The 13,781-nt window shown below is 38.2% G+C and overlaps 1 protein-coding gene across 3 annotated transcripts in view; it reads right to left on the reverse strand.

Moving 5' to 3' along the window:
• Positions 1 to 618: 618 nt before the first annotated feature.
• The window catches only part of EFNA5 (ephrin A5), a 211,603-nt gene continuing 198,440 nt past the window's right edge, over positions 619 to 13,781 (reverse strand). For 2 of the 3 annotated variants that reach the window (XM_084225222.1, XM_084225223.1), the window contains exons 4-6: positions 10,393 to 10,458; positions 9,923 to 10,003; positions 619 to 4,756 (exon numbers count right to left, since the gene is read on the reverse strand). In XM_084225222.1, coding sequence (XP_084081348.1) covers positions 4,635 to 4,756; positions 9,923 to 10,003; positions 10,393 to 10,458 — 269 coding nt within the window. In that variant the 3' untranslated portion in view covers positions 619 to 4,634. Of the gene's footprint in view, positions 8,682 to 9,922; positions 10,004 to 10,392; positions 10,459 to 13,781 lie in introns of all 3 variants that reach the window. The other variant, XM_084225221.1, reaches the window with a different exon arrangement.

The raw sequence follows: 13,781 nt of genomic DNA on the forward strand, positions 1-13,781 counted from the left end.
CCAGTCTAAGAGACATCCTGGGAAGAGGGGGACTGCACCTGGCCTATTTGCACGACTCCAGGGCTGCCTCTACTCTTCAAGAATTAAGAGTTGCACCTTACAACCCCTTGCTACCCAGGGGAGGAAGATCATCTGCAAGGCCCTGAGCAGGGCAAAGTGATGATGTAATGCACCAGCACTTGGTTGATACAGCTCCTCACCCTCTTAAGTATTTGGAAGAGCTTTAAACACATTTAAAAAAGTGAAGAGCAGAGATCTGCCAGGGCATTGATAGTTACAGCTCTAGGTACTCAGTTGTAGCGCCTGTAATGTGGATTTTTCACCCATTCCCATTTATACTCCTCTCAATTCCTGTCCTATCCCTGGAAACATTCAAGGTCAGTTTGGATGGGGCTCTGCGGAACCTGATCTAGTGTAAGATATCCCTGCTCACTGCAAGGGCATTGGACTAGAAGACCTTTGAAGGTCCCTTCCAACCCCAACCATTCCATGATTCTGGGTAAGGTAGGTACAAACAGCCCACGAAATGAAAATGCAGTTAATTAAACAGAAAGGTAGTCTAAAAGAACCAATTAAAATGATGAAAATCTTTAATTTTATTTAAGTATAATTGTACGGACACGTGTATATACAAATACAGATCTTATGGGGCAGGGCGTTTGGGTGTTTTGTTTTTTTTTCCAACATTTTCTTTTAAGTTTATATAATGTAAGCATTTCAAAAACAGCACTCAATGAATAAGTGCAAAGAAACTGCAAAGCAGGGCAGTACAAGCACAGGACCACACTGAGCTGGACTTTCATACCCAGATGCATACACAATGAGTGTCTTCAATGGGGTGTCAAGAGTAAGCATGGTAAGCGGATTTCGCAGACTCATGGGTAACCTCCAACATGCCAGCATCTATTAAACTGTACAGACAATGGCAGCAAGCCTATTGTAGGGAGATTTGTCTCACATCTGAGAAGCTCGAGGGCGAATGCATGGGAAAAACTCAGTGATGCCAGACCAGAAACAGATCTGCCCATTCACAGCTCCAAATTAAAAAAGGAGGAGGGTGGGAGAGGAGGCAGGGCAGGAAGAGGGAGGAGAAGTGTGGAGGGTTGTACATTAAAACTGGTGATTACAAAATCCAAGTGTAATGAAAAGAGGGGAAGAGTTAATACTCTAAACCTCTGAAAGTGGCTGAACCATTGCACTCATAAGGCAATGAATTAAGTTCAGTTTTGAGGGCTAGGGGTGGGAATCAGCGGGTACAAATACAACCATTTTCCTTCCATAATTATACAGGAAAGGAAACAATCTACTCAACTACTCTCAGTACTTCCCAAATTTGTTTCTAGTTCTTTTGGAACCAAGTACATACATATATCGCACATGACACTGGCAAGATCCCTTCTGGAAAAAACTATTCATGGGAACAAATCCAGAAGGAAGAGGAGGAAAAAAAAAACAAAAAACAAATTAAAAAGAAAGAAACAAACAAAATAACAGAAAAGCTGTTATATCCCCAAAGCCTTTTTAGAAACAAACATGATACAAAAGAACAAAACTAACACAGAAACCACAGGGCTCCAACATAAGACCTTTAAACACCGAGGATAAAACATTGATCATCAAAAGTCATGTTGTTCTAGGTCTTGACATTGTGAAGTCTTGCAACAGATGAACGATTTTCGAAGATGAGTCCTGTATGCTGCAGTGTCATGGCCACTTGTCTCTCAGTTCTCAGCCATGATCACACTTGATGCTTCAAAGCTCTGTCTTGTAATCAACACGTGATTTTAATATCCTGAAAGTCTATTGTTCTCACTTACAAAAGACATAAGAATCAAATTAATACTTTATTATCAAACACTATATACAACAGAGGTTGCTAATAATACAGAATTTAAAGAACATAGCTTTAAGTTTTACTTGTCTTTCCTTCGCCATCCAGGTAAGTACAGTACAAAACAATATTCTAAACTAACACGAAATGTTACCTTGTCTATTGAAGGATACACAGTATCCACTAAACTGACTGATCCCTATTTTCCTGCTTCACATTGCAATGCCCTTGGCAGCCAGGAGTGCAGGTCATGGGTGTGAGTAACCCACTAAGGCTGGGGAGAATCAGTACCTCAGACTTGAGCAGGGGCAGATGAAGGGGTAAGGGAGCAACAAACTCCTTAATTTTCAGCGACATCTGCATTTAAAGCATCCAGAGGTTTGCAACACAACACAAAACCCAACAACATTTATGTACTTAGTATGACTGGGATTGCCTAATGCCATCAAGTTTGAAACTGGCGGTGCCTGGAATTCTGCTTCCAGCCACGCTGGGCAGCCCGGGGATCGTTGCTTGTGCTGTCCCTCACGGATGCAGCAAGGCTCTGGGACAACACAAAGGGGTGAGTTCCACCAGGAGTAAAGCTAGTGATAGTCCTCTGCTGTGGGTAAATGGACGTCTTCAACATCATTCAGAGACAAAGGATGACAAATGTCACCATTTCTACATCAAATTTGCACTACTTGTGTGACTGCCTGCAATTACTGTAAATCATTTTAATATGGTTACACACCGTGCAATATTATCTGTACTCTGGTTAGTAATCCATTTGATAAGGTGCATTCTGATTAAGCTCACCTCATCCAAAGCTTTTTAATTCCTACCTACAGAAAGTATTAGTGTGTGTATCAAGTATATACACCTTAAAGAGCGCAAAGTACCATAGAGCCTGTAATGAGATGATGACCTCCCTCACTGTTTGGACTGTGTATCTTCATTCTGTGCACTTCACACTAGAACAAATTTCCTGCATTCCTTCTGTAAGTATAGGTCCTGTTTTCATGAACACGTATGATATCAGGCAAGCCCAGGTCATAGCTCAGCATGCATAAAACCTCCCTTTACATATCAAATTTATTTTCCCCTCTCCTGCCTCAACTTCTGGAAAGCTTTTCTTCATTTAAAAATATAAAGTTTATGAGGTGGTGTCCACTAATGTCATCACTCAATTTTGTTATGGCAGAAATTTTCTTCATAATTAATATAGAAAAATCTTGTTTTGCTTGAATATGCCCCGTGTTTTGTTTCACCTTTAACCTAATTACCACAGTTTTTGTCAGAAAAGCTCTGTTTCAGTCTGGGTCTGGAATTTCACTGATTATGCTTAGCAGTCCAAATTTCATGGCAGCCTAGCCAAAAAATACCCCAAGGCTTGCACTCCCTGGCAAATTACTTTTTAGAGTTTTGTTAGCCAAGGCTCAGATTCCTTAAACAGGGTCACTCCTAATTCCATCAAACAAGACAGTCCCATTTCCTAATTGCATCAAGGGTTACCACTTCTCTCATGTTTAAATAGGACAAGCATATATACTCACTCTCAGCATAAAGTATATCTAAATAATGTATTTTCTATTCTAGTGGATTTTTAAAAAAATATTTTGTTAAGTCTTTGGGAGCCCATCTAGTTTATCTCCGGCTGATAAACACGTTTCCTCTACTCTTCAAACTGTGCTGGAAGGGGAAAAGATAAAAAACCAACGCTGAATTAATATTCCACACTTCTTTTCTTTTCCCCCACCAAACAATGCTATTAGACAGCCCTGGCTTCTTCTACATGTGATTTATTCCCATGATTGAGGAACTTACGGGAGAGACAAATCAAGAGAACACTGGAGATCCTGTGTCCCAAACATGTTTCCTCTGGCCACCGATGTCCTCTTTTAGCATGTATTAACACCCAGAGCAGCATCCAAGGCTATCAGCTACTAAGTCAGCGCTGGGGAAGGTCACTTTATTCTCAAAAGTGCCTCTGCATTTCAAGAAAAAAATTTTAGCACCACGGTGATTTGTTTTAAAATAAAATAAGCCGGTGTGCATTATCCCCTTAAAACGAAATAACAGAGGCACTCACACCCCCAGTGAAGTTTCCTAAATCTGACCTTGCCTGCTGTGTGTTAACATTCCTAAGTACTAACTTTTTCCTCTCACCAAAGACAGCATTTCTACTTGTGAGCAAAAATTTTACTGTCAAAGATGTTTCAAGAGTCCCATAAGAAACATCACTTTCCCCTTTCAGAAGCCTGTTCATTTAGAAACTTCTGGAGGAAATGGTGTTACGTCTATTCTTAACATCTCCCCTCCAGTCCTGACATGGTGACACAATGCCTTGCATGACCATCTTACAGTGCTGAATGAGAAGGCATAAATATTGTATCACAGAGAAAGACTATCCCAGGTTTTCTTTCACTTTCCTTATCCCTCATGACTGCATCTGCCACTACACTTTCTCGTCCACATACGGATGACATAGTGAGCTAACAGAGGTGACTTCTTAAAGGAGAATGCAGAAGAAAATAAGAATCACTAGTGTCACTATTATAGTTTGGCATTTTCATTTGGAGTCCTTTTATTTATATGGAGGGGTTAAGAAAGTCATAGGGTAGGTAGGGGTGGGTGCTGAAGCTAGTTATCCCCTTCAAATTTTTGCTGAGTTCAGGCTAAAAGGGAGAAGAAAAGGGAAAAAAATAACAATTTGACATCTGCAAAAACAATAAAGTCCCTTTCCTGGGATGAGCAGTTAGGTGGATCTTTGATGTTCGAAGACCCTGGTATTTTCTGTGACAGGTTGCCGGAGCATACTGTGCTATAATATCAAAAGCATTGCCAGGAGGAACAACAGAGTTGCCAAAAGCCGGCTGGGTATCCTCGGTGTCTGTGCCGCGTTCTCACCACGGGATGGCTCGGCTGACTCATGTACGGTATCATCTGTTCAAACAGAAAGCATACATTCCAATGAGATTTTGCATCCTTAATAAACTCTCACTGAGCCGACAACTATAAGGAGATTTCAGTGCCTTTATGAAATAGGGCAATGAACCTTGTGCTGTCATTGACTTTCACAAGCGTGTAATACCTCATTATGTAACCAACATGGGGCCGAGCCCTTCATTTCTTACTGGCAGAACTCCCATTGAAGACCAGACAAATAGAAAGTAAGGTGGATTTCAGCAGATTGAGGAATGAAAGATTCCTCTACAGCAAAACACTGTGGTTCTAGCTTAGGATGTCTCATTAGATAGCAACACCAGTTGGGAGGCAGCTAAATAAAAACACCTGATTTTCAAAAGTGTTGCACAGGCCCAGAATTAATTTTGCAGTTAGTCCCCTTATTTGGTTACAGATTTTGGCTCCTGAATTTGAAATGACAGCCTGTAAGCCCAAGCACAAACCCCCCCTTCCATGCACAAAATTTCCACTGAAGTATGTTGCATCTAGGGGTGAGCAGGAGATGTAAGATCATTCCTTCGTCCTTGAAATAAAGTTTTAAAGGCTAACACATGGCAGTCACCAATTTTATAGAATATATACTCAATCTGGAAAATCTCACTACCTTTCATGGTACATAAAACAGAGATTTACATATATGCTGCTATAACTAATGAAAAAAGAACCAGCTGAATTAGGTAAACATGCTTATGCATTAGTGGCAAAAGAAAAAAAGGTAGAAAATACTAAATATAGGACACACAATAAAGAAAGCCCTGTTTAGTTTTTGTAAACTCAGGATCAGCCTAAAAGCCAGAGTTTATGAAAAAGAAAAGGTAGGCAAAGTCAAAATCAACTTTGGTGTTGTTATAGCAGTGGTATTTTTCTCTGCAAAGCCCTCCAAAGCTATCTAATTTAGCTATTCAAAAAGCAATCAGTCAATGGCTTGCCATAAAAAATCAGCTCTTGTTTTTCATTACTAAATGAAAAGAAAAAGCCAAACCTTTTTAGGAAGTGTGAAGTGGCCTCAAAATGTATCTGTAAGTTTATTTTAGAACACCAAAGTTTCCAGCATAGTATCTCATCTACTTAATGAAATAAGCTCCCTATTTTATAAGAGATGTCAATATGTCTATGATGCTCCTGTCTCAGCTCTCATCTCAAAAAATAGCACTGCCAGGATTACACTGGGTGAGACCTGAGAATTTCCAGCTAGAGGCACTGAGGGAAGCAGGAGTCAGGACACTGGGATCACCATGCTGTTTTGTCATGGAGCCTTTCGTGTTACTTGGCTTTAGACACAGGCAAGCTCCCTCCCTTTCATATCCTTGATACCTAGCACAAAATGAGGAGAGCACTTAGCATAATTTAGGTAAATAGGCTCTTCAGCCCCAGCTCAGTTACACAGCAAGGAGCACAGTAAACCGAATTAGCAATTTATCACACGTACTTTCTCCAGCACTAATTGATGCTATAATCACATAAAGCTTATCAACAGGTTTCAGCGCTGTTCGAGGCAGAAGTAGGAAAAGCAAGCACTGATTGGCTGTAAATATGTTCATGAAAGAGACATCTCTTCTTAGTGGTGTCAAACAATAGCATAAGAGGCAAAGGGCAGAAACTGATGCACAGAAAGTTACACCTGAAGAGGAGGGCCTTCTTCCCTGTGTGGGTGACTATGCACTGAACAGAGTGTCCAAAGAGGGTGTGGAGTCTTTCTCACTGGAGATAGTCAAAAGCCATCTGGACATGACCCTTAGTACCATGTTCTAGGGGACCTGCTTGTGTACAGAGGTTGGATTAGATGACCTCCAGCGGCCCCTTCCAACTTACCCATTCTGTGATTCTGTGGTGTCAGTGGGAAAGTCTGGCTGGAATGGCTTAAGTTGAAGCTCCGCACCATGTATGGCAAGGAGACCCTCCCAGGCATATTGGGCCCAAATGAGGCCCTAGTCTTTTCCTCCAGAATTATTCCAAAGTCATCTAAAAATATCACTGAATGCTGGCTTCTGAAAATGCTACTTTCAGTAACTGTCAACACCAAAAGCTGCTTCACGTTTCACTTCTGAGTTACAGCCTTGTACTATGGTGACGCTGCAATGACAATTGAGTACTTCACAAAAGCCTGCTTCTCAGTTAAAACATATTTAAGATGTTACAGGGAAAAAATGCCCCTATTCTACCCTGTTGCCAGTTCTACCTCCTTTCATATATTTAAAGTTAGCTCTTCCCAATTTAGAAACATTTACTCACTGCCGATGAACTAAAACTACAGAGGAGAATGATGTGTACTACCTTCTACCTCTTGAATTGCAAATAAGTTTGAATTTTCAGCACTGAATGTCAACAATTTTGGCCTAATTACATCAGTGAGTCAGCACTAAAAAACAATAGGCCAGAACTAGTGCATAGCAGTAATAAATCCTCATTCTCACTGACTATCAGATACTGCCACAACTGGAACACTGACTACTGCTGAAAAACTCAATGAAAAAGCACTAAGCTAAAAAGATTACTTCTCTAAAATGAAAAATACGGAGACATTCTATGATGCCATTTTTATAAAGCCATTCTTCACAGAAGAATTAATTTCCATGTAACATTAAGGGATTCCTTTTGAGAAATCATCTGGGTTTTCTCTCAATGCTGTTGCAAGGTTTCCGCACTCATACATTACAACACGATTCATCTGCAGTTATGAAAATCACTTTAAAAATATCATTTTCCTTGGAGGTGCAGAGTCATAACTGCACAGCCTTCAAGGCTTGGGAAAAAGGGTTTGCTTCATTTGAAACACTGAAGACAACTGATGAAGAGGAAAACATTCCTGAGCAAAATCCAGAAGGTCACTACTGAACACTGGGAATACCAGCAATACAGAAAAAATATTTTGACAGCCATGAATTTTTCAGATCACACAGCCTTACATCACATGCTTCAGGTATAACTTTCAGATATGCACAGCTGCAATTTTTGTTTAAGGACTTTTTCTTTTTTATTACTAAGGAGAAAGAGAAGAGAAAGAATAGGAATTGAGACAATTACTTCCACCACTTGTGAAAGTGCAGTCACTCTAGATTCCTCCAAATTTCTGACCAAAACCAGTGAAATTACAAGGGTTCAAAAATCACACAAATGGTGATTTTTACAAGAAAGATGACAGTGAGTAATCTGCTGAACATGACCCTCCTGCCTTCTGATTCTTGTGTCTACTGTGGAAGAAGACCGTGGCAGGCTAGGGGAGAGCACAGAAGCAAAAGATGCTCGTCAGAGACATGTAAATTAGTACACGACACAGAACACATGCAACAAGATCCACCAAGGCAGCAGCAACCCTAACAAGCCACCAACAGAGAAATGTGACAGCAGTTGGCACACCTCAGAGTGACTGATTATCTAATGGTGACTGGCCCAATTAATAACACAAATCTGCGTTGATATCAGGAGTGGGAATTTTGTGGTACCAAACCTTCTCATTAAAGCTATTATTTCCCCCTGGTAACACAAACAGTATTTTATCTCAGACTGCAGGACGCTCTTTGTTTGATTTTGCTTGCCTGGTTTGCCTGCTGCTTTCTAATGATTTTGTGACGATGTTAGCTAGTTATAGCCAATCAGTAGGAAGTGAGAAACACTGCTGAAACAAAAATTTACCAAGTTTACCAAATTCAGGCATGTATTACTCATATGATCTCTTTTGCAAGCAGTATCAGGCACATTAATTAGACCATGTTCACCAAATCAAAAGTGCAAAAAAGTGCACTGAATTTCAAACTCATAGGCAGAGTCAGTGAGAGAACACCCTAGTGCAGAAAAATGCTGCTAATAAATGTATAAATATAGCAAACGCAAGTGGACTATCCATGCATTTAAATTTTCTTAGAGAACATCTTTGATTCACAAACTCCAAATTTTCAGGAAATATCTGAAAAATATTTTAAAGAAAAATTATAAATTCTATTGCTTATTCATAGGTAAATCATTTAAATCAGCTAAATTGTAGAAGCCTTATTATAGTTATATATAACTAATTAATTTTCATTTGCATATAAAAATGAGAAAAAAATTAATATGCTGTTTTATATGCAAAGAGAATGTCGCTTCACATTCAAATAACATAAGAGAAAAAAATCTCAGTAATCTGTTCTTTAGGGTATGTAATAAATAATACATATGCAATATTTTCTGATATGATTTGTGTATTTGACTGCTTATTTTCATTATTGAGGCTTTAATACAACATGTAGATATGGTGTAGGTGCATATAAAATGAACATGTCTACCACTACTGCAAATACTTTTCCTACATACCTACCTAATTTTAACTCGTTTTAAGTCGTTTGGGTTACTCATACCCCTAGAATTATATACAGTTCTATCTGTCACAAGCTTCAGCCACATAAACAATACACATGCACTTCCCACATGGGGACACAGTAGCTTGATTGATGGTGGAGGTTAATGTAACTTTGCCCTAGGCAGATGAAGAAAATCCTTTTTCCTAAGGCAGTATTTTGCAAGAAAAGCCCCCCAAAACTTCAGTTGGCTTCAATAAAAGCAGAAAAGAAATTTGTATTTATATTTTACCTAAATATTGATATGTATGTGTGTGTGTACATGCACATATTTAAAATGATACTTTGCCTAACGAAGTACATATACAACTATATATCATTTAAAAGGACTAGTTTATTTTTTAAAAAAACCTCAGTTAGTTGCATACCTTTGTCATGCACTGGCATTAAACAAGAAGTGGTCCTGTTTTTCTGAAGGTCTTTTGAAACCACCTAACAAATGAAGTGTGCCCATTGACTTTATTTCTAAAACTTTGGGTCCAATTAGTAAATAGAGTGTGTTGCTAATATGCTGAGTGTTTGGCTTGGATGAGCCAATGGCTCCAAGATACCAGCAGAAATTTTACACTGGCACACACCAGATTTCTCTAAATCATATCACCCCAAAGAAAACAAATAAAGCAACACTTTTATTTCCCTGAACTGAACAAGGATACAGGAAGTATACCACACGCTCTATTAGCACTGCTAGAAATGTGCAAAAGCAGGGCAGTTGTACCATGCAAAGCATGCAGAGAGAAGAGGAAAAAAAGTACTGAAGCTCCAGAGGCATACACGCATTTGTTAAAAGAGATTCTCTAAGCATACTAACCTGCTGGTTCTAATGAATTTTCTACTTTGTCGTTAACATCGAAAACACGATCATGAACACCTATAGTTTTCATACAGCTGTCTATAACAAAAATAGAGATAACAGCCAAATATGTTAGTCAAACACCCTTACATTCCCCACTTTCCTTTTTCCCTGTCTTTTTTTCTCACTATTTACTACACATAATTAGGCATATTCATATTTTAAAGTCTGTGGCACTTGTCGAAATGCCAGTATAAGTCTTCCATTTGTACAAAGTTCAAGAAACAAGTTAGCAACTGCCAAGTAATTAAAATAAAATTTATGAAAATCGATAAGAAAATACAATGAAAATCATAACACAAACATTGCTGTATGTAGAGAACAGATTCAAGATTTAAGGATAAAAAAATAAATTTGCTGTTTACTAGACCACACAGTAAAGCAGGTGCTAGAAAGCCACCCTCAAAATCTTAATCTGAAGAACTTACTTGCTGGTCGCACAAACACCTTAAGCTTTAGACAGGATCTCCTTCCATTATCTGGGATCGCAGAAGCTGTAAAATGAAGAAAAAGGAAAAATAAGAGGAAGAGTAAGAGAATGAAAATCCAGAATCTCTTTTGTGCTGAAATTAAGTATTCTTTCTCTTTCCTTCATCTGAAGGACTGGACACACTTCAATCCCTGAAGATAAGGACTTCAAGTGCACAAAGTAGCTCGATTATCCAAAAGCATATAATAACTGAAGATTTTATTCAAATTAATTTCTTTATTATTTTACATGGAAGAAATGAAGCACATGCTACTTTCAATGTTTCATTACCTCCTTTCACCTTTCCACACCTTCTTCTTGAATGCTTGTTTAAAATGGTTTTTGCTATAATGTATGTGTCCACACTGAAAAAATACTTCAGAATACAGAATACTCGGAGAAAAGCTAACCTTGAAATTTTAGGCCATAGACTTGAACAACCCAAAAAGGGATGAAAAAACAAAATTACACAAAATTACAAGATGACAGTGGTAAAAATGGAACTATCTATATACTTTCAGCAAAGCAGAAATACACATCATTAAATTTAACAGCAAACTCAGTCTCCATATGCATTGGTCTTTATTGAGAAAATACTCATCTCACTTCAGTGAAATCATGATCCCCCATGTTATACAGCTAACAAAACAAAGTCAGTTTATTCCTACTTTCTGCTCTCTCTCAGAACTTCCCATACAAAATATTTAATTTTAAAAATTTTTACTGTATTAGGAGAAAAAAATTAGGAGAAATATGTCTAACCCTAATGCAAAAGGTCACCCACAAAGGTCGAGTGGCAGCACCTACTTATTTCACAGAAAAAAGTGTTGTTGAGATAACTTCCTTTCTATAACCATTCTTGTCTCAAAATACAACATAATAGGGAAATATGCCTGCCTTTCACCACCAGGGCACTGTCTGCCAATATTTACATGTTGTATTGCACTAAACCCCACAGATTACTGCATTTACACACCAGTAAATTTCCTCAATATCTGCAATTCTGGTATTGTACATTGGCCCACAATTCAACATACACTACAAAGTAACTTGACTTGGGCATGAAGATCTCCACTTGTGAAAGACCATTCACATTTTTTTTCTTGAAAACATCTCAAGAGCTATTGCTAAAAATATTACCTGAAGCACTGCAGAGGACCTTTTCTTTCATTGCATTCAAAATCTATGTATTAGGGCAGAAGGAATAGCATTTTGCATTAAATGGTCACTACTGGGAAAGATGATTGGCCTGACAAGATGTTAGTTTCCTCTGTTTACCCTTATTTCATTCATGTCCTTGTGTGCGACAACTTATACCTATGAGCTCCTTGTCCTCATACTAAACTTACAGCTGAATGGCTCCTCAACTAATTTGAAATACATTTCCTAAGTCTTCGATGATGTGCTAGCAGGACAGGCATCCGATTTTTCCTAGAACTTACCAAGAACTAGAAAATTCAATACAAACACAAAAAAGGAGCAAAGGAAAGAATCTGATACAGTTCGTGTTGTGATTCTGCATCTTGAAGTTCTCGAAAAATTGCTCCCCTCTTTTAGTCAAAAAAAAAGCATGTAGAAATGATGCTCTCCTCCCACAATGCCAAGCAGTTAAAGAGTGAACAGCTGCCTTTGACTATAGCATCTTACCAAGTCAGAAAATTTCCCTCCACTGTGTTTGCAGTAACTGGTGTTTCATTTGGGGCACAATATGGCACTCTGTGGCTATCTTCAGGAAATTATGTCATTTTGGTGGCCCTCACTGAATATATGCAACTGGCTAATTACTTTGTTAAGACTAAACAGGCAGTTGTAGATTTCTCAGAAGATAAGAATCCTATAATCATTACCAAATTACTAGGATAGAGGTGAAAATCACATTTCCAATATAAGACAAAACTGAATGCCTACAGTAAATTCATCACTGACAGATTTTTTTATGCCCAGAAATTATTTCAGAGCTGCATTATGGTACACATTTATTTAAAGGCAATTTTTTGCTTTGATGCTTACATGCTCTTGTTTATGTCCATAAAATATTCATGTTTTGCTTATTTAGGCTGCTGTTTATTAGAATACTCTGTTAGTCAGTGACTAACTAGAATACCTGACTAGCTAGGAGAGCTAGAAGCTAATAATATCCCATCTGGAAATAAAATCTATTCTTTCTGGGAAAACAGAAAATTAATGGTTAGTACACTGAAGCTCATATGTTCACATAATATTTACACACGCATAGGAGCAAATAACAGCTAGTGATTTGCCATATTCTTGGGAAGAAAAATATTAAAATCCATTCACTGTTGAAATATTTTCCACTAGTCTTTACACTCTCTTGCAATTGTAGAGTATACAATGAAGAACTGCCCTATTGCAACCATAACAGTTGCACCTAAATCATCATTCCAGAAACTGGCACAGTCTTAACAAGAAATTTGAAATAGTGCTTTTCTTCTTTCCAAAGAAATTATGTATTTTCAATGTTTGCTGTAAACTCAGAAAGATTCCTCTTTAATCAGTGTTTTACACTTTCAGAAGGAATAATAATGACTGCCCAAAAAAAATCAATATTATTTTTCAGCACTTCCATCTTCCTTAACAACCAAGACCAAGGTGATGAAGGGATACATTGCAACTTCTTTGGCCTTCTGGAGAAATTAAATGCTGTTTGCCAAGATGCATGACTGCAATCAATTTTTTTCTTCCACCCTCCCTCCTCTTCCTTTCTCCCTTTCATCTTAAAGGGAAAAAAAAAATACCCCAAAGTTTTAAGTTTTTGTTTTAAGATCAGATGTATCACCTATTGGAATGCATCAGGGAAGGAGAAAGAGGACTGCTCCTTGTCAGCTGGCATTTATTAAAGCTGCTTCTCAGGTTGCTGCAATTGCTACATTCCATTGAAATTAGCTACCATATAAGAAAAGTTGTCCTTTCTAGGTGGTACAATGAAAAATTTTGTTCTCCTTCCTGAATGAAATCAGGTTGGACCCAAAGGCTTTGCTACAAGGCTTTTCTATTTGCCCATTTTAAAGGTGATATTAGCTATAAAATACAGGCCAGTTCTGAGAGCAAGAAGCCTCTGATGCTAATGGAACCTGTCCGAAATAACACTTTCCATTTCAAAAGCCAGAGTTCCCACGGAAAAAAAAGGCAATTGATTCCTTGCTGCAAAACAAAAAAGAAACCTTTGAAAAAACTCCCCTATAAGAAGCTAAATGTGTTATATCCGCTTATTTTTTCATTAATGATATTAGACTAGAAAAGATCTGACTGGTTTAGTTTGTATCAGGAAGAATCACAGTTGGAAACAGAGGAGGAACTCTGAAGTGTTGCTATTTCATACATGTTATT

This window comes from Fringilla coelebs (assembly GCF_963513975.1).
Source record: "Fringilla coelebs genome assembly, chromosome: Z".
Taxonomy (NCBI): domain Eukaryota; kingdom Metazoa; phylum Chordata; class Aves; order Passeriformes; family Fringillidae; genus Fringilla; species Fringilla coelebs.